The sequence below is a fragment of the Drosophila takahashii genome, chromosome 2R (genome assembly GCF_030179915.1).
Source record: "Drosophila takahashii strain IR98-3 E-12201 chromosome 2R, DtakHiC1v2, whole genome shotgun sequence".
In the NCBI taxonomy this organism is placed as follows: Eukaryota; Metazoa; Arthropoda; class Insecta; order Diptera; family Drosophilidae; genus Drosophila; species Drosophila takahashii.
The window spans coordinates 27,781,380-27,798,002 of NC_091679.1; the positions used below are offsets into that span (position 1 = coordinate 27,781,380).

The 16,623-nt window shown below is 46.2% G+C and overlaps 4 protein-coding genes across 4 annotated transcripts; 2 read left to right on the forward strand and 2 right to left on the reverse strand.

Annotated features, from left to right (window-relative positions):
• Positions 1–90: 90 nt before the first annotated feature.
• Positions 91–1,310, reverse strand: LOC108061572 (SAP30-binding protein). Its single transcript, XM_017147865.3, has 3 exons — positions 1,118–1,310; positions 315–1,060; positions 91–253 (listed from the first exon to the last, which is right to left on the reverse strand). The coding sequence occupies exons 1-3, from the start codon at positions 1,208–1,210 to the stop codon at positions 115–117; spliced, it is 978 nt and encodes a 325-aa protein (XP_017003354.2). The 5' UTR covers positions 1,211–1,310; the 3' UTR covers positions 91–114.
• A 264-nt stretch (positions 1,311–1,574) lies between these two features.
• On the forward strand, positions 1,575–3,716 carry Cog6 (conserved oligomeric Golgi complex subunit 6). The gene is made up of 4 exons (XM_017147862.3): positions 1,575–1,698; positions 1,758–2,389; positions 2,441–2,661; positions 2,722–3,716. The coding sequence occupies exons 1-4, from the start codon at positions 1,612–1,614 to the stop codon at positions 3,669–3,671; spliced, it is 1,890 nt and encodes a 629-aa protein (XP_017003351.2). The 5' UTR covers positions 1,575–1,611; the 3' UTR covers positions 3,672–3,716.
• Positions 3,717–3,737: 21 nt separating this feature from the next.
• On the reverse strand, positions 3,738–6,408 carry Mad1 (Mitotic arrest-deficient 1). The gene is made up of 4 exons (XM_017147860.3): positions 6,160–6,408; positions 5,036–6,090; positions 4,174–4,985; positions 3,738–4,112 (listed from the first exon to the last, which is right to left on the reverse strand). The coding sequence occupies exons 1-4, from the start codon at positions 6,284–6,286 to the stop codon at positions 3,914–3,916; spliced, it is 2,193 nt and encodes a 730-aa protein (XP_017003349.2). The 5' UTR covers positions 6,287–6,408; the 3' UTR covers positions 3,738–3,913.
• A 317-nt stretch (positions 6,409–6,725) lies between these two features.
• On the forward strand, positions 6,726–14,937 carry Drep2 (DNA fragmentation factor-related protein 2). The gene is made up of 4 exons (XM_017147805.3): positions 6,726–7,240; positions 7,308–7,748; positions 12,511–12,781; positions 13,461–14,937. The coding sequence occupies exons 2-4, from the start codon at positions 7,737–7,739 to the stop codon at positions 14,636–14,638; spliced, it is 1,461 nt and encodes a 486-aa protein (XP_017003294.2). The 5' UTR covers positions 6,726–7,240; positions 7,308–7,736; the 3' UTR covers positions 14,639–14,937.
• The last annotated feature ends 1,686 nt before the right edge of the window (positions 14,938–16,623 follow it).

Here is a 16,623-nt window from a genome sequence, read left to right on the forward strand (position 1 = left end):
TTTTAGGTGTATTTCTTTTAATTAATTATGACTAAAAACCATTTCATACTCCCCTTTTTACTTTACAAAAACGACACCATGTTAAAGTATTATTATTTATTTAAAGATTATAATCTAAACGGCTGGTTTTTTGGGGAGCGATCCAAAGGCGGAGATGACGGTGCCTTTGGTGCCCGTAACAGTTGTAGTTAGAGCAGGAAGAGTGGGTTTAACAACGGTTGAAGAAGGTGCCGGCTGATCCCACTTGGATTTGCTGCAAGATAAAATTAAATTAACATTGCATTCTAAGATTTATCAAAAGACCATAATCTCACCGCTTTTTGGCCTCCTCTTCGACTTTTCTGGCCAAAGCTGTGGCCTGCTCCACCTTGTCCATGTCCTTGCGATCCTTTTGCCGCTTCAGCATTTCGGTTTTCTGGACTGCCGCCAAGGACTCGTAGTAGGACTCCTCGCCCCACTGCAAGGGATCGTAGATCTCGGGCGGATAGTTGGTGCCAAACTCGTTGATGTCGCAGAAGCTGATTAATTTGTCATAGATGCTGGGATTACGGAACTCCTTGCGGTCCTGTATCACCCGATTCATGTCCATATTGGTCTGGCGCATCTTCGTGTACATCTTGGTAATTTTGGCCACCAATTCGGCGGACGGTTTGCCCTTGGGTTCGGGTGGCAGCTGGAACTTGTACTTGGCGTACTTGGGATCCTTTTCGTAGCTCTCAGCGGTACGTTCTTCGGCCTGGAATCCGCCGGATTCCTCGTCCACCTCCATGGGGGTGTCTCCGTCCTTGGAGCCGGTTCCTGCATTGCCCTTATCCTTGGTTTTGGGACTATCGCCGCTCTGGGAGTCGGAACTATCGCTGGCCTCGTCACTGCTGGACTCCTCCTCGCTGGAGGCCGCTGCTGCCCGATCCTCATCCTCGTCGGAAATCAGAGTGTCATCCTGGTAGCTCACCAGTCTTCGCACTTTCTTGGCCCGCTTCTTTTTCTTCTCCTTGGACCGCTTGTTCTCCCCATCCTGTTTGGTGGGCGTGGGCGAGGGCCGCTTGGGCGGGATTATTACCTGGCATAAATTAATAATTATAAGCAATGTTTGGAAAGTCTTTACTTGGTGGCTCACCTGAGACGCCGTGGAGTTTTGGGAATCCGGACTGGCGTCGCCTTCATTCTCGGAATCCGTGTACTGGGCGGTCAAGCTGGCCAGGGCGGCCATTGTATTGGCTGTCCTTAAGTTTTTTTAATCCTTGGCTGACTTGTTTTTTAAATATTGGTTTTAAATTGTGCAAAAACTCTTTTATTTTTCTTTTGGCTGCACACCAGGGCAGCAGTAAATAGTTTCTGGTATTTATCGTGTAAATAAGGTTACCGTATGGGGATAACCATTTGGTATTTTTTCGTAATATTTTTTTTATTTACTAATTATTTTGAAATTTGTGATTTATATTCGTATTGAAAGCCAGGAATAAAGAAAACTAAGCTTAAAAATCCAACAAGCTTAAATTGTATTATGTAAGTACTTACAAGTATTCCTCTGTGGTAACTTATCTTTTTCAGTATTTTTTTGAAACATATGTCAGTGTTTACTTTTCTTCTTCTTTAATTATTGTATACAAGATGACGACGAAGGAGAAACCGGAGGAGCTGGACAGGATCCAGAAAAGGGTCAACAAGATCCTGGAGTCGCGTCTGGAGTCGGATAAGGTCAGTCCTCCAAAAGAGCCAATTCCATCCAGTAACCAATACACCCCTTAATCTCATAGGACACCTTGGACGCTCTGAGCGGCTTGTCCACCTTCTTCACGGAGAACACCCTGCAGAACCGCAGGAATTTGCGCAGCCAGATCGAACACCGCTCCGTGGGCATCAACGAGAACTTCCTGAAGGCCTTCCGCGAGGTGAAGCTCTCGCTGGACGCCGTATGCGAAGATCTGGACACGATGGCCACGTCAGTTGAGACGATGAAGTCGGATCTGGAGACCTCGAAGGCGCTGACCAAGGATCTGATCGAGCAGACGAACACCATGCAGCGGGAGCGGGATCGTTTGGAGGTCCATCAGCAGATTGCCCAGGCCTTCCTGGCCCGCTTTCAATTGAGCGGTGCGGAGCACCAGTTGCTCTATGGCGCCGCCAAGGATGCACCCATTGTGGCGGACTTTTTCCGGGTTCTGGACAGGGTCCAAGGAATTCATGCCGATTGCCGGCTACTGATGCAGTGTGGCTACCAGACAGCTGCACTCGACATCATGGAAGAGATGACGTTGCACCAAGAAGGCGCTCTGGAGAGGCTCTATCGCTGGACCCAGAACCACTGTCGCAGTTTGGAGAACAACGAGATCGGCCCGCTGATTGTGGAAGCCATGAGCCGGCTGCAGGATCGTCCTGTGCTCTTCAAGTGGGTTTATAGCATTTCATTTGTTATTTACTCAAGAAATTCCTTTTGCAGATACGTAATTGATGAGTATGCCATTGCGAGAAGGGCTGTTCTAGTGCGCCAGTTTATAGAGGCCTTGACAGAAGGTGGTCCCGGGGGCAATCCCAAGCCTATTGAGCTGCACGCCCATGATCCCAAGCGTTACATTGGCGATATGTTTGCCTGGCTGCATCAAAGCATTCCCAGCGAAAAGGAGAACCTGTCGTTGCTATTCAAAAAGTGCGATAAGCAGGGTTAGTTAAGCTCAGACTATTTTATTCACCCACCCATCTAATGATCATCTACCCACACAGATATTTCTGACCAGCTACAGAACGCCTTGGGCTACATAGCCGATGGCGTTTGCCACCCACTCAAGGTGCGAGTGGAAACAATATTGCAGGCGGAGAAGGACACCATTATTTTGTTTACCATTTCCAATCTGCTGCGCTTCTACCAGCAGATTATGCGACAAGTGGTTCAGGGCGGCAGTCTGGAGGAGTGTCTGGTGGAGCTGCAGAAGAGTAGCGAGCAGATTTACCTGGGTGCCTTGGCCGCCCAGGTGAGAAGCGTTCTGCAGCGACCATCGGGAGGATCGGGTTTGGCCTTGGAGCCACCGCAAAGGGACCTCGTTCCGCCGCCCAGCGTTGCCCGCTTACTCAACATGCTCAAGGAGATCCTTTCAGTGGCCACCATGGTCGATGGCCGCCAGGCGGACATCACCAAGATCGTGAGCTGTGTGATAGATCCGCTACTGCAGTCCGTGCAGGAAAGCGCCGCCCATCTGCCCACCGTGGATATGGGCGTGTATCTCCTAAATTGTCTCCATCACATGCAGAGCTCGCTGGCTGTTTACGAGTATATGGACGAGCGTGTGGAGCGGTTGCAGGCTCAATCGGATGCCCAACTGGACACTCTAACCTCCGAGCAGGCTTCATCGCTGGTGGCGAACCTCAATCTGGGTCCCATCTACGCCATCCTGCAGAGCAATCAGTCAAAAATCGAGACGAATCTGCTGAAAATCTTCATGTCCAAAATGGACGCCTTTCTGGAACTGCCCGATGTGCTGCTCCTGCCGCAGGTACAGCTTATCATGTCCAGCAGTCATCGGGCCGCCGTTCAGAAGCGCTCCTTCAACGTGATTGTGGCCATCTACAAGCAGATCTACGAGCGAGTCCACGACCCGGCCAATGGCTTCGAGCAGCCGGAGCAGCTGCTACACAGGACGCCCGAGCAGGTGGCCCACATCCTGACCTCCACCTAGTGGAGAGGGTATTATTCCGATTTCCAATGTTCGCTACTATAATTTATATCTATCTATTAATAAATCTTTATGTATTTTGCTCGCATTTAGTGGTTCAATATAAAAATTTTCGCACCTGATTACAGTCCGTGGGGCAGCCTTTAGTTTATAAGTAAAATCAATCGTATATCTGATGCTGACAAGAATACATTCGACTGCCTCCACACTCGGCTAACTTAGGCTACAACTAAAGTAGTGTTTCTCTAGGTCACAGTGGCCCTTTGGAAAAGTTCCAGGGTGAGGTTGGAAAAGAATGCAGGAAAATTAGTGGCGGCCAGCTGCTGATCAATGGGCGGATTGAAAGTATGTGAGTAGGGCGACTCCAGCAGGGCCAAGCAATTCGACTCGTTGAGGCTAATGTCCAGATAGTCATCGGGTCCCTCTGCAAACATGCTGGAAATGCTGCAAGCAAATGGAATATTGTTAGTAATCAAATAAAAGCAGTAATGGATTGAAAACCCACCGGTAGTTGCTGTTGGCGCCAATGCGATCGATCCGGTAGCCCAATAGCATGTAGCACACATCGCGAAACTCCTCTCGGGCCGCCTTGAACAAATCCTTCATCTTGCGCATCTTGCCATTGGCCGATTCCAAGTCCGCGCGCAGTTGGTTAAACTCCTTGAAGTTCAGGGTCATGCCGCCCGTGCTGGTGGTCTCATTGATCCGCTGCTCCTCGTCGTCCTCCAACTTCTTGTTGCGCCGCTTAAGTCTTTCGATCTCCGCCTGCAGCTTCTCCATCATGTTCTTGCTGGACTCGTAGGCCTCGGCGGCGGGATTGTCGTTGAGATGAACGACCTTAAAGTCCTTCATGTTGAAGTCGCCGCGCAGGCAGCGGTGCATCAGCTCCAACTCCATTTCCTCCTTGCGGCGGCGCAGGCGTTCGTTTTCCAGGCGCAGCGTATCCAGTTCCTTCTTGACGCTATCGTAGCCCTCGCCCGGCGGTTCGGCCATTAGCTCTTGCTGGCGCATGGCCTGCAGCTCCCGCTCCAGCGTGGCGCACATGTCCTTGTAGCCGGTGAGGGTCCTTTCCAGCACCTCCACGCGGTACCGCAGCTGCATGTCCTGCGTCATGTCCGCCACACTGGCATTGCTCATGGTCATGTCCTTGTCGAAGTTCTCCACCATCTGCTTGTAGAAGTCGCGCTCCTTGGACACGGTGATCAGCTTGCGCTGCAGTCGCTCCTTGAAGTTCTTGTGCCGCTTCAGTCCGATGTTCAGATCCTCGATGTTCTTCAAGTAGACGGCGCACTTTTGCTCCAGATCGCGCACTGCGGTCTAGGAATATCAATTAGAAGGGGTTCTGGATAAGAGTAAGGTAAACCCACCTGCAAATGCTTGGTGTCCGAGGCGGAAGAGGTCTTCTCGGCCACATTAACGATGTCCTCCTTAAGCAGCTGCTCAATCCGCGAGCGCAGCGCCATCGGGCTGACCAGGGTGTTGGCCAGACAGTGATCCTGGGCCACCTTGACCCACTCCTTGAGTTCCTGCTCCACATGCGTCAGCTTCACCTGCAGGGAGGCCGCCTCCGCGCGGGCACCCTCCTCCCGGTCCAGTCGCGTCTTGTAGTCGTGCACCTGCTCCTCCAGCAGCAGCTTATCCCCGATCAGAGTGTTTAAGTGCTTGTTGTGGCCGCGCAGGCGCTCCACCTCGGCCATTAGCTCCGGAATGCTGGCCAGCCGCTCCTGCGAGGCCTTCGTGACATCCTTCCAGTCGCTGTACGACTGAATCTCGAACTCCAGCTCCTGGATGCGATCGTTGGCCACCTTCAGGCTCTGCGTCTGCTTCTCATAGTCACCGCGCAGCTCATCGTAGCCGGAATACCTTGCCTTGAACTCTTCGTGGCGCCTCCGCAGGCGCTCCAGTTCGTTGCGCGTGGACTGCAGCTCGAGATCGGTCCGCTGAGCCAGGCGGCGGTATTCGCTGAGCTCATTGCTGATGCACAGCTGCACATCGCGGGCGTCCTCCTCCTGCAGGTACTTCTCCTTCTGCAGCTTGGTCATGGCCTCGTCGTACTTCAGCTGGAGCTGTGCCAACTCATTGATGGCTCGACTGGCCTCATCCTTGAGCGCCAGCTCCCGTTTCCGCAGCGTCTCCAGCTCCTTCTGCTGCTCCAAGTACTTCTTGCCGGTGGCATCGCACTGCTGCTTCAGCGCCGAGCTCTTGTTCTCGGCCAGCATCATGGCCTGTCGGTGCTCCCGGGTCTTCTGCTCGAGCTCGTTGCGCAGCTGGATGACTATGGCCTTGGTTTCGATCAGATCGGTGCGCAGTTTGCTGCTCTGCCACGAACCCAAGGGATCATTGGAGGAACTATTCAGGGAGGCGCTGCTGGCGTTGAAGCTGCGCTCCGGTGACTCCTGCCCCATGCGGCGCCTCTTGGGAGCTGTTAGTATAGGTACTTATAAGTTAATAGATCGAATCTTGTAAATAACCATTTAAATCAAACACTTACAAGCCACTAAGTTATCGCTGAAAGACGAGGAAAGCCGGTTGAAGAGCAGTTTCTTGGGCGCCGAGTGGGTTATGTCCTCGTTGAATTGCGCCATCATATTATCCATGCTGCTGCGTATGTCGTCCATTTTTCATGCAGTCGCGGTTTCGTCAATTGTGCGGTATAGTTTATCCACTTTTTATTTATTTTAAGTTTTTTTAGAGCTGTATATAAAAGTAAAGGTGGTAATTTTTGCGAACATCGATGTTTGTAAAATATCATTAAGCATCGATTTTATTATCGATGTTTTCTGCCGAGTTTTAAACCAAGGTTCGTGAATAAACTAAACTAAAAATGTTGGAAGTAGAGATGTGATATTTTTTTGAAAAAAATAAATATTTATTTCCTGATATTTTTAAAACTTTATTTTTGATATTTCCTACGTGGTCGAACTGATCGGAAAGGAAGATTTCTTGATTTCTTGAGGTATAACGACCGCCCCTTAGTATTTTCTTGATAACATTTCAGCAAGTCAAGTTGGCAGCCCCTAGTATTTTCTGCACCACCCACAAGTATGCTACGAAAATACCAAAAGTAAAAGCTATTGCTATCGATAACGATAGTACCTCGAGAAAATAAAAATTGATTTGCATTTGTTCTCGGCTTAAAATGAATTAAATGTTATTGTTTTTGCACCGAAAAAACTCCCAAGTCGCCAAATCCACAAATTCCACTAGTCAAACGGACTAAACTGAAACAAATCGAACAACTGCCAAAAACTAGAGCGTATGTGAAGGAAAGGCGTGTGTACGATACACACCGAGCGATAAGAAAAAAACGGTTACAAGAAAGCTCTCGAGGGAAAAAAAAAACGAGAAATAATACATTTTACAAACGAAACAAAAAACCAAGCCGCGAGTGCCGCAAAAATTGGCGAAAATCGCAACAAAAAAGTGTATGTCAAATAGGAAAATGTGGCTCCGCCAGCGATAACGGTACTCCAATGCGCTCTCTCGCACGCACACAGACACACACCGCACACCATCGCCACTGCCAAATAGCGAATCCTGACCAACAGCCGCACCTATAAAAGTGGGCGTAGGTAGAGACAAGTTACTGTAACAAATTGCCAAGTAGTGAAGTACGCTAATTGTTTAAACAAATCCGAGCTGGCTTAATCTAATACCCAAGCGGATTCCGATACACACCTATACACACATGCCCACGCTGGAAGAGAAGGAGAGGAAAGGAAGCTAAGCGAAAGGACAGGACAGAAGGGCAGGAAGAACAAAGCAGCATCGGCGCGTTGGAGAAATGTGCGGGAAGAGAAGATTGAAAATAAACGTGTAGTAGAGAATTTTTGAAGCACTCACACGCACACCTCCCACACTCTTTTTCTCTCTGTCTCTCTGCTTATCCCGTTTGCCGCCTACACACATACATACGTACATACGCTCTCGTATCGCGAAAAGCGTGAGCTTTGTTGTTGCTTCTCCCACCCCCTCTCTTCTTGGGGAGCTTCTGCTGTTGTTGTTGTTGTTGCCGCTGAGCAAATGGCAGACCCTCTAAGCGGGCGCCGCTGGTGATAACATGTCGTAATGGCCAGAGAGGTAAGTGCAAACGTGCTAAAAGCAAAGCCGGCAACTAGGCTTAACCGTTTCGATTTTTCCGATCACAAGCGTATCGAAAGTTCATCTGCAAGAATCAGCTGTTCTCACTTCATAACCATCATTCATTTTGCGAAACAACCGTTTTGAACCTACCCAACATCACAATGGTTAATACCTCTCTATGTTTTTCAAATAGCTTAAAATCATAAGAAAGTCCATCCAAAATTCAGCCAGAAAGTTAATTTTTTGCCAAAAAATCTGTAACTCTTTTAACGTCGCACACTGGGCCAGCAGATCCGATTTTTGGCCTAAAATACGTTTTTTTTTTAAAGAAAATGATTAATTTGAGTATGGGTCCTTTTTATGATACATCAAATTAATTTATGGCAAAGTTTCAAAGAACTCGAGCAAGTAGTTTTCTTCTACCCATTTTTCAAAGTGAAAAATTCATCAAATATTGATGGAAATGAAAAAATATAGAAGTCAAAGATGCTGAGATAGCTCTTCGACTTTTTCACGAAACATTTAGAAGTGGTTATTTCAACAAGCTAAAAAAAAATTATAGAGCCCGTAGGTCTTACTTGTTTTATTAAGAGAAATTTATTTGTTGATGTGTACGGCTTTTATTTTAGCAAATGAGTACTTTGTGTGCAACGTTACACCCGCCAACTGTAAAATCACTGTTTGAAAAATTAGTTCTCACTTCTACCGTACATCACAAATGCCTTTTCAAGACTTTGGGAATGTAAATAAAATAATGGTATTAAATAATAGCAGCGGATCTCCTTAATGATACAACATCTTATCAAATAATAAAATGAAATAAGTAAAATCCTAATGTACACAACCATCTTTTCAAAAAAAGATAAAAACACTTTTCCTGCCCATTTCAATAGTGGCGCCATCTGGAAGTATATTTACTTTTAAATTAGTTCTGGGTCACCTCTGCGATAATATTTAATTTGTGGAAACTAGATTTTTAAAACTGTTACAAATATTTCAGCTTTTTGTATATGTATTTCATGCCAGCAATTTTAATGTAAAACGTAATACAATTAAGAGTATCCGCCCTGTGGAGCGACCACAGTAGCTTTGTAACTGGTTTTAGACTACAGGAGCTCTGCTGTATCTATTTGAATTTTTCATACGACAACCTTTGCGAGTGTATCTAGCAAGGCGTATCGCTGCGGATACTCCGCATTCGCGTCCGCATCCGCTAGAGGAACCTATTAAGCCTGTGGCCCGCATTAGTCTCTTTGTGTGCGTGTCCCCCAAGCTCCTGTTCTGCATGTGTGTGTGTGTTTGTGCATGTTTTATGCAGTTCCTTCGTTTCGTTTTGCTTTGCGGGTGAGTGAATAGCTTTGACCCAAATAACTGAGGTAATACTTACGCCTCACAGATGTGCCACTCCCCCAACGCCCTCTTTTCCCACCGCCCCCCATTCCACGTGCAGCTGCAACTGTTGTTGTTCTTCTGCCTCTTCCCCCACCCCCTCTGAAAGGAATTTTTCTCTCTGGCTTTTCCAAAATTGTTGCTTTGAGAGCTTGTCTCCAAAAAAAATTAGTTGCAAATTCCCCAAGCTTAGGAATTCCTTTTAAAGCTCATAAAAATGCAACCGAGATTGCTTTTAGTTGGCAGTTGATCTGGCATTATTTAGCATAAACAAAACGAGATTGTCTCTGCTTCTTGCCGAAATTAAAAATCTCGGCCAGCAGCAGTTACAGTTATTTTAGAGCTCTGTTATCCTTTAACATTTACAGCTGGCAATGCTTTTGCGAGAGGAAGAGAGCTGCATATAAAATTGCATCTCTCTCTATATTATTTTTATTAAAAGACCTAAATGTTTAATGTTACAGTTTAAATGTGAAGCGGGCTATGACCCTTAAAAAGCTCTCTATTTTCCTAGGACAAACAATCCAATAGTAACTGTTAATTGATCGGCTTTGATTGGCTGTAAATATTTACAAAATCAAACGCTTGGGATCCCAAGGAATACTTGTGGAGCGATTCAAGGGAGAAGGTGCGCGCGCCTTAGCGTCCTGATTATATCACATTGATGCAAATGTAGGCCAAAGCACGGTCAAATAATGTTAACTGTTGAAACAGAGAAAGGCAAATGGAAAAGTATCAAAATAGAGGTAGTGGGCTATACATATAAAATAAATATAATATAGTTAGGGAGCTTAATTTTTAAGATATTTTGCCTTAAATGAAGTAGATAGTAGTAACGGTACTTTTCCCCACTCTACTTGTCCCTTTCGCACTCGCAAAGCTTCGCGCTGCATTTCACCTCGTTCTCACTGAACTGCACTTCTCTCGCGTTTATGCCTCGTGCTCATTTTGAAACGCTGTTAAAGCGCTGCAAAAACGCACCCAGCCCCAAAAGTCGAAGAAGCAGCAGGCCGTAGTGGATTCCGATGCAGCATCTCATCGGGAAAAACTCACAGTTTGCTCTGCCAGGCTGCCAGGCACACAGGCAGCAAAAGAAAAGGCTGCTGCCACATTTCGCATTGGCCAGTGGAAACACCACGTTTCAACTGGGTGTGGAGGACTAAACAAATCCAGCGTTTTTCTACAAAAATAACTTTCTAAAAAATATATGATTAAGTCTAAAAAACTAAGGCAGCGTCAAATGAAAACGAAAACTCGGCGGTTTCACGGGCAAATCGGGCGCTGCAGGCGCGTAGTATCCGTAAAGTGAAAGTGCGAAGGTCAACCCGCCCTGACCTGCCCCAAAAATACGAATACGAATGCGAAATACGAGCAGTGAAAAGCGAAATTTGAGGCACATCTGTTCTGCAAGATTTTACAACAAACTTAAAAAAAAAAACCGAAATTAAGTGAAAAGAACCCTTTTTACCAGAAACAACATTTTGTGCAAAGTGCGTTTTTTTTCGTGAGCCCCCTTAACAATTTTTGTAATAACGAATTTTCCCCCCTGAACGCAAGGCATTTAATACTCAAACAATAAGCAATAAGCTTTAATTTTTGTAAAAACTTTTGGTAAAAAAAACTATCCGAAAACGGATTTTATAAAGCGTAAAGCTTAGTACAGAGTTTATATAACGGATTTTTAAACGGACATGGATTACTGGAGCTCGGAGCTCCAAGTGTAAGACGACCTTGGGAGCAAAGAGGCCCACAATTGCAAGCCAGTAGTGCAGATTCGGCCTAAAAGTGGCTGGCAGCAGCAGCACCACCAACAGCACCACCAGCACCACCATGTGGTCCAACGCCCTGTGCACGCTGGGCGTGACGAAGCCGCTCTGCAACTGTCTGAGCATCAGACAAGTGGCAGCCGCAGCTGCGGCGGCGGCCCAGGCCACGCAGGGCGTTGCTGCCTCTGCCGCGTCTGCGGGTGGGGGCGGAGTGGGTGGTGGGGCCATCACAACGGGACCCTCGTCTGTCACAAACGGCGGTCTGTCCGCAATGGTAATAGTTCCCCCTTTTGCGGGGCACAAGTTCCCCCATGCACCCTTTCAATCAGCATTTGTTTAGTTCAAAAGCAGTAATAAATACCCAAGTTTGAATAGCTTCGCTTTTTAGATCTACACAACTTATCATGGTTCCTTATCGAGGTTATATTTGGTCTTAAAGATACATATTTTCATCTACATTTTTCGAAATATTTTATTACGGCTAATTAAGAAGTTTTCCATTGTCCGTATGAGTTCATGAAGTACCTTAATGAATCAATAAATTTATTATCCTAACTAAGCTTCCGACCCATACTTGTAATACTTTTAGATTTTTATAGGTATTAGTTTTGCCCGTTAAGTTTATTTATAAAAGTATTCTAATAGTCGAGCAACCCCGCAGTGCTTTCGTGCTTTTTGCACCTTTGTACGTTTATTAATTTCAGAATTTATAATAGCCAACCAAACCCTCCCTCCGCTGGCGCCCCAGAATGCCATATGGCGTTGGGGCGCAGCAACTGACCTATCCCAAAAGAAAAATCCGAACGAGGAGGGTGCTCCCCTCACGAAACACAGAGCGAAAGAAATGAAATATTTTTATGAAAAGTTTTCTGCTTGTTTTCGATGTGGAGGAATAAGCAAAATGTCAACATGAATTTTTTGTAATTTTTCAAACATTTTATTTTGGGTGAGTGGGCGGGGGATTGGGAACTTTGAACTGGGGAACGGGGAAACGGGGGAATTGTTGGCCGAAGAGAGATATTTGTATTTGGCTCGTGTGCTGCACTCGTTACTGGGTCACTGGAGCGCCACACTCATGTCCTTGCAATACATTAAACATTGCAGCTTTCGTCCTGCTCGGCTGGCCGTTGTTGTTGCCTGCAACTGTTAGCCAACAGCTGTGAGCGCTGTTAGCCAAAAGGGATTCGTTTTCACTTTTCTTTGGCTTCTTTAAAAATGATTTTATTCTAAATGATTTCTTTTTTCTTTTATTTTATATATAATTTTTTGGTAAGTGTGTTTTGTTGATAGTTCCCTATTTTTAGTTTTTAATTTTTTATGTTTTATTCAAGCTTCAACCGTTGTGGCCTTGACATTTGCGCCCTTTTTATAAAAGCCCGAGAAGCCCAATTAGCGGGCTGAGGAAATTATGACACAGAAGGCCCGGGCTGCTGCCACACCCACTTGTCAGTTTTTCGTGCGCAGCGTTTCACAGGTGTCACGCCCATCCTGCATCCTGCCTGCATCCCACATCCCACATCTCACAGCTCACCTTTCACTTTCCCCTCGCCAGCCCTTAGAATCGTAATTCGTTAAACCCAACTAATCCCAATTTCTCTTCGCAGGAGTCTCGCGGCAAGAGACCACTGAAAATCTGGGACAGCTGGCGGAATGTGCGCAAGGGCGTCGTAGTTGGGACCTTCGAGGAGCTCTTGGTCCGCGGCAAGGATAAGCTGGGGGTTCCTGCTTCAGAACCGGTGCGTGTCGTTCTGGAGTGTGATGGAACCCAAATCGAGGATGGCGAATACTTTCGCACCCTGGCCAACAATACGGTGCTGCTGCTGTTGAGGCAGGGAGAGCGCTGGTATCCCACTGGCGTCGATGTCATAAAGGCTGGTGGGTCTAACAAGATGTTCTTCCTCTAGAGATCAGTACTGTCCATGGGAAATATCTGTCAGCTAGCTAGGAACTTAAAATAATCTATGGATTTATCTAGGGAAATGTCTATCAACTAGCTGGGATTTTTAAATATTTTATGGCTTTTCTTTGGGAAATGACTAAATTTAAGAAATATGCTTTAGACCAATGGCAATCAATTAATTTCGCACTTAACAAACGTTTCAATGGGGCTTGTTTAAACATTTTAATTCAGGGCCAACTGTTTATAAATTAATTTAAAGTCTGCATAGTTTGTTGTTTCATTCAGTTAAAAAAAAAACAACGGAAATTTAAACAATGATCTTGAATTTGTACCTGTGTTTTAAAACACATTTTCGCTTGTTCCAAAATTAGATTGCAAAAACAATAAATTTCAGTATTCTTTTAATGCGATTCCCTTCAGAAAGCTATTAAAGTTTCCATTGTTAGCATTTAATTTTAAACAAAAAATGTAACAAATGTTGTTAAAAGGCAATTGGCTTCCAGAAGCTATATACAAACTCTATTATCATTGAATAGCTGGATCTATTTCTCCTAACTGAAAGGGATTATCTAATGTTAATGGATATCAGTATTGAACTCTAGATGAAAATTCACTCGCATCCAAACAGATCTTAACCTATCTTTTCTTCTACAGCCATATCAGCTATTCCGAAAATCGTCTGTGAGACGATTCATGCGCTGGAGTTGCATGATGAGACACCGTCGTGGAAGATCATGGATAACAAAGGGCGTGTCACGGTCGTTTTGCACTGGGATCAGCGGCAGGGCGGAGGAGGCGGCGGCGGCGGCGGAGGAAGTGGTGGCGCCGGCGGCGGCGGAGTGGGGAGCATGTGCTCCGGCCTGGGCAGCAGCAATGGACTGCTGTCGTCCGACAAGTACTCGCCCTCAAAGAAGGGCCTCTCCGCGCAGAGTTCGCTGGACAACAAGTCGGTGTCATCGCAGTCCTCCCAGCCGCGCTACGCCAGCCCCCAAATAACGGTGATCAGCGACGACGGACCGGCTAGCATATACCATCCCGGTGGCGTTGTCCTGCCGCCAGGAGTTGTGATACCCGGCGGCAGCAGGCGGCTCTCCAAGCAGGGCAGCTCCTTCGACAGCACCGTGGGCGTGGGCGTGGGAGCGGTCCACGTGCATACGCCGGAATGCGCCCACCACGCCCACACGCCCAGCAGGGCGGGCAGTCCCAGCACCACGGAGTGCGATTTCCACTGCTGTGCGCTGCACGAGGAGGGGCGCAAGATCGCCGTGCACAAGAGCGTGGCCACGTCGCCCATCCAGGACGGGAGCAGCAGTCCCCAGCCGCAGTCGGCACCATCGGTTATGGATCCTATGCTGGGCGGCAGCAGCGGCGGCGGCGGCGGAAGCGGCAGCATGCAGCGTCGTTCGTCGGGCGCCAAGGGTCATGTGCGATTCCTGGACATCGCCCCGGAGCGGGACAGCTCCGAGAGCGAGACGGAGAACACGGTGATGGAGGACGACAAGACGACGACGGAGAAGTTTCTGCTGCTGATCGACCAGCTGTCGGTGGACCAGAAGCGCCACCTTAGCATCAAGGACATCGGCATCATACTGGAACGCCTCAACTCGAAGATCCTCGACGTGGAGCGATTGGATCGCGAGTCCGAGTCGGACGATTGCTACAACTGGACGATAAAGGCGACAATACGCGGCGATGCGCTGCGCGAACTGGGCGTCATTTACAATGGCAACTACTATGCCATCTCCGAGCATCCCGGCTACAAGGAGGAGCTGGAGGAGAACGGCGAGGAGGTCGAGGAGGAGGAGGAGGAGGATGAGGAGGACAGAATTTAGAGTGCCAGTGACAGGCGGACGAATGCCCCACGTTGGGCGCCACGGAAGGTATCAATAAACTAGCGCATTTTACAGAAACAGAAAACGAAAAAAATGGAAAAACCAAAAATAGGAGTAGCCCAGCAGCTCAACATACGAACACACTCACACACACCAACATGCATACATATATACATATATACTTATATAAAATAATTACGAGAATATAATAATGCAAGTCGCACATTGTACAATAGTGAAGTAAGCATAAACGTGAATTATAAAAAAAGGCGAAAGCAAAGCAGATACACACACACACACCCACGCCCACAACAACAGCAACAAGCGCGAACCATGTAAACGCAGTTTTTTGTAGCATTTAGCCAGAATTCTTATAGACAGGGACCGACATTAAACGATAAAGTGAAGCTGGCAAGCAAAGTAGTAGTCCTTCCACACCGAGCCAAACGGTCATAAATGCTTCCCGTACTACTGCTATAGCGCCATTTATAACCAGCTGAACGAATATAACATTTCGCATTCAATCTTCCCAAAATTCACCCCACAGATCAGTTGCAATTCCCCCAAAAACCAGAGCCACAAACCATCCCTGTGTTGTTATCGTTGTTGTACAATAGATGTTTCGTGTTCCGTTGTGATTGTGTGCCAAAATAGCCTTATTTAGTTGGATAGCCCCACACACAGACTGCCACTCGAGTCAGGAAATCTAATCTAAACCCAAAGACTATAAGTTGTGAAAGAGATATAGATAACAGAGACTATAAATTGTTGTTGCCACAAAAGAAACAGATGACGGGGTCTAACTGTAGTTCAGTCGGTCTCTCGTTTCCTATGTAGTGAGTTCCTCAGTTTGCTTTTCGACCCACCCCAGCATTTGTATAGTTCCTGGATAGCGCAACTCTCTGTTCGAAGCCTATTATTTGTTAATGTTGTTGCATTTATCCCCCAAAATAATTCCACAAATCATCCGCATCAGCATGTAAAACTGCCGTTATTTGTAGTGTTGTCAAACGTTCAACAAAATCGCGCACAATGTTAAAATTAAACACAGAGAATAGAAACAATAAGCAAGATGCTCGATGCTCGCAAAATGCCCGACAAACAGACTAAATTATGTGTAGTAGATATAGACCACCCCCGCATGGCCTCTAAAATCAGCCGTAGATCCATTGGGAGTATCTATCAGAAGTCATGACACGATCGCAATCGAAATTGTAATTGAACAAATGCGTAGAAGCGAAAACACTGCCAACATCGCCATTAGCAATCGCATCTGCATCCGTTGGCTTAGACTTTCAACTTCCGGAACTTTGAATGTTCCATACGGGTATCAAGCAATCTGGGTAAATTGGGAGAGCAGTAGTTTTAAGGATTCTTGGCGAGGACACAACTTTTAAGCAAACTTTATTTTATTGAAGAAAAACGTTTTCAATGAACGAGTTTCAAAATGTAGGAAAATAGGGCATTCTATTTAAAACTATTTATTTCATTTTTGTAGTATTGACATTCAACATTTCATCTTATAAGATCATCGGAAAACTTTAAAAAGTGATATTCCGAAAATGGTTTTACGAATTTTACTCTTATCTTTAGATAGACTTTTTTCCAGTTTAAAAAGTTTTTCTTAGTTTTAAATAGGCCGAGAAGGATTGGCTTTTTAGCATTGGCGATTACCATTATCTGTAGTGTCCTTTTAGGGATTTAACAGCAGTCGTAGCTGGTCTACGCTGCTCGTCACTCTGTCCTGGATTAGATCCATAGGCATTTGATTTGGAAACTTCTGCTGCTTCAACAAATCCTCAGACAGCTTGAGTAGTAAGCAAAACGGTTTAATAACTTAAACAATACTACGCTCTAAACCGAAAATAAACTTTAATACAATACGGAAATAAGAAACGGGGAAAGAAAAGCGATTTTTAACAGACGTTTGTCCAAGGCACAAATCTAAAGCATTGATGCGAGAAAATTAAATGAAAACCTAGTAT

Bases quoted from the DNA above. Each gene is read 5' to 3' on its own strand.
- LOC108061572 (XM_017147865.3), bottom strand. From the start codon at position 1,210: ATGGCCGCCCTGGCCAGCTTGACCGCCCAGTACACGGATTCCGAGAAT. The intron at 1,061-1,117 runs GTGAGCCACCAA...AATTTATGCCAG, and splicing joins AAAACTCCACGGCGTCTCAG to GTAATAATCCCGCCCAAGCG. The intron at 254-314 runs GTGAGATTATGG...TTTATCTTGCAG, and splicing joins GAAGAGGAGGCCAAAAAGCG to CAAATCCAAGTGGGATCAGC.
- Cog6 (XM_017147862.3), top strand. From the start codon at position 1,612: ATGACGACGAAGGAGAAACCGGAGGAGCTGGACAGGATCCAGAAAAGG. The intron at 1,699-1,757 runs GTCAGTCCTCCA...TTAATCTCATAG, and splicing joins CGCGTCTGGAGTCGGATAAG to GACACCTTGGACGCTCTGAG. The intron at 2,662-2,721 runs GTTAGTTAAGCT...CTACCCACACAG, and splicing joins CAAAAAGTGCGATAAGCAGG to ATATTTCTGACCAGCTACAG.
- Mad1 (XM_017147860.3), bottom strand. From the start codon at position 6,286: ATGGACGACATACGCAGCAGCATGGATAATATGATGGCGCAATTCAAC. The intron at 6,091-6,159 runs GTAAGTGTTTGA...CTATACTAACAG, and splicing joins CAGCGATAACTTAGTGGCTT to CTCCCAAGAGGCGCCGCATG. The intron at 4,986-5,035 runs GTGGGTTTACCT...TGATATTCCTAG, and splicing joins CGGACACCAAGCATTTGCAG to ACCGCAGTGCGCGATCTGGA.
- Drep2 (XM_017147805.3), top strand. The intron at 12,782-13,460 runs GTGGGTCTAACA...TTTCTTCTACAG, and splicing joins CGTCGATGTCATAAAGGCTG to CCATATCAGCTATTCCGAAA.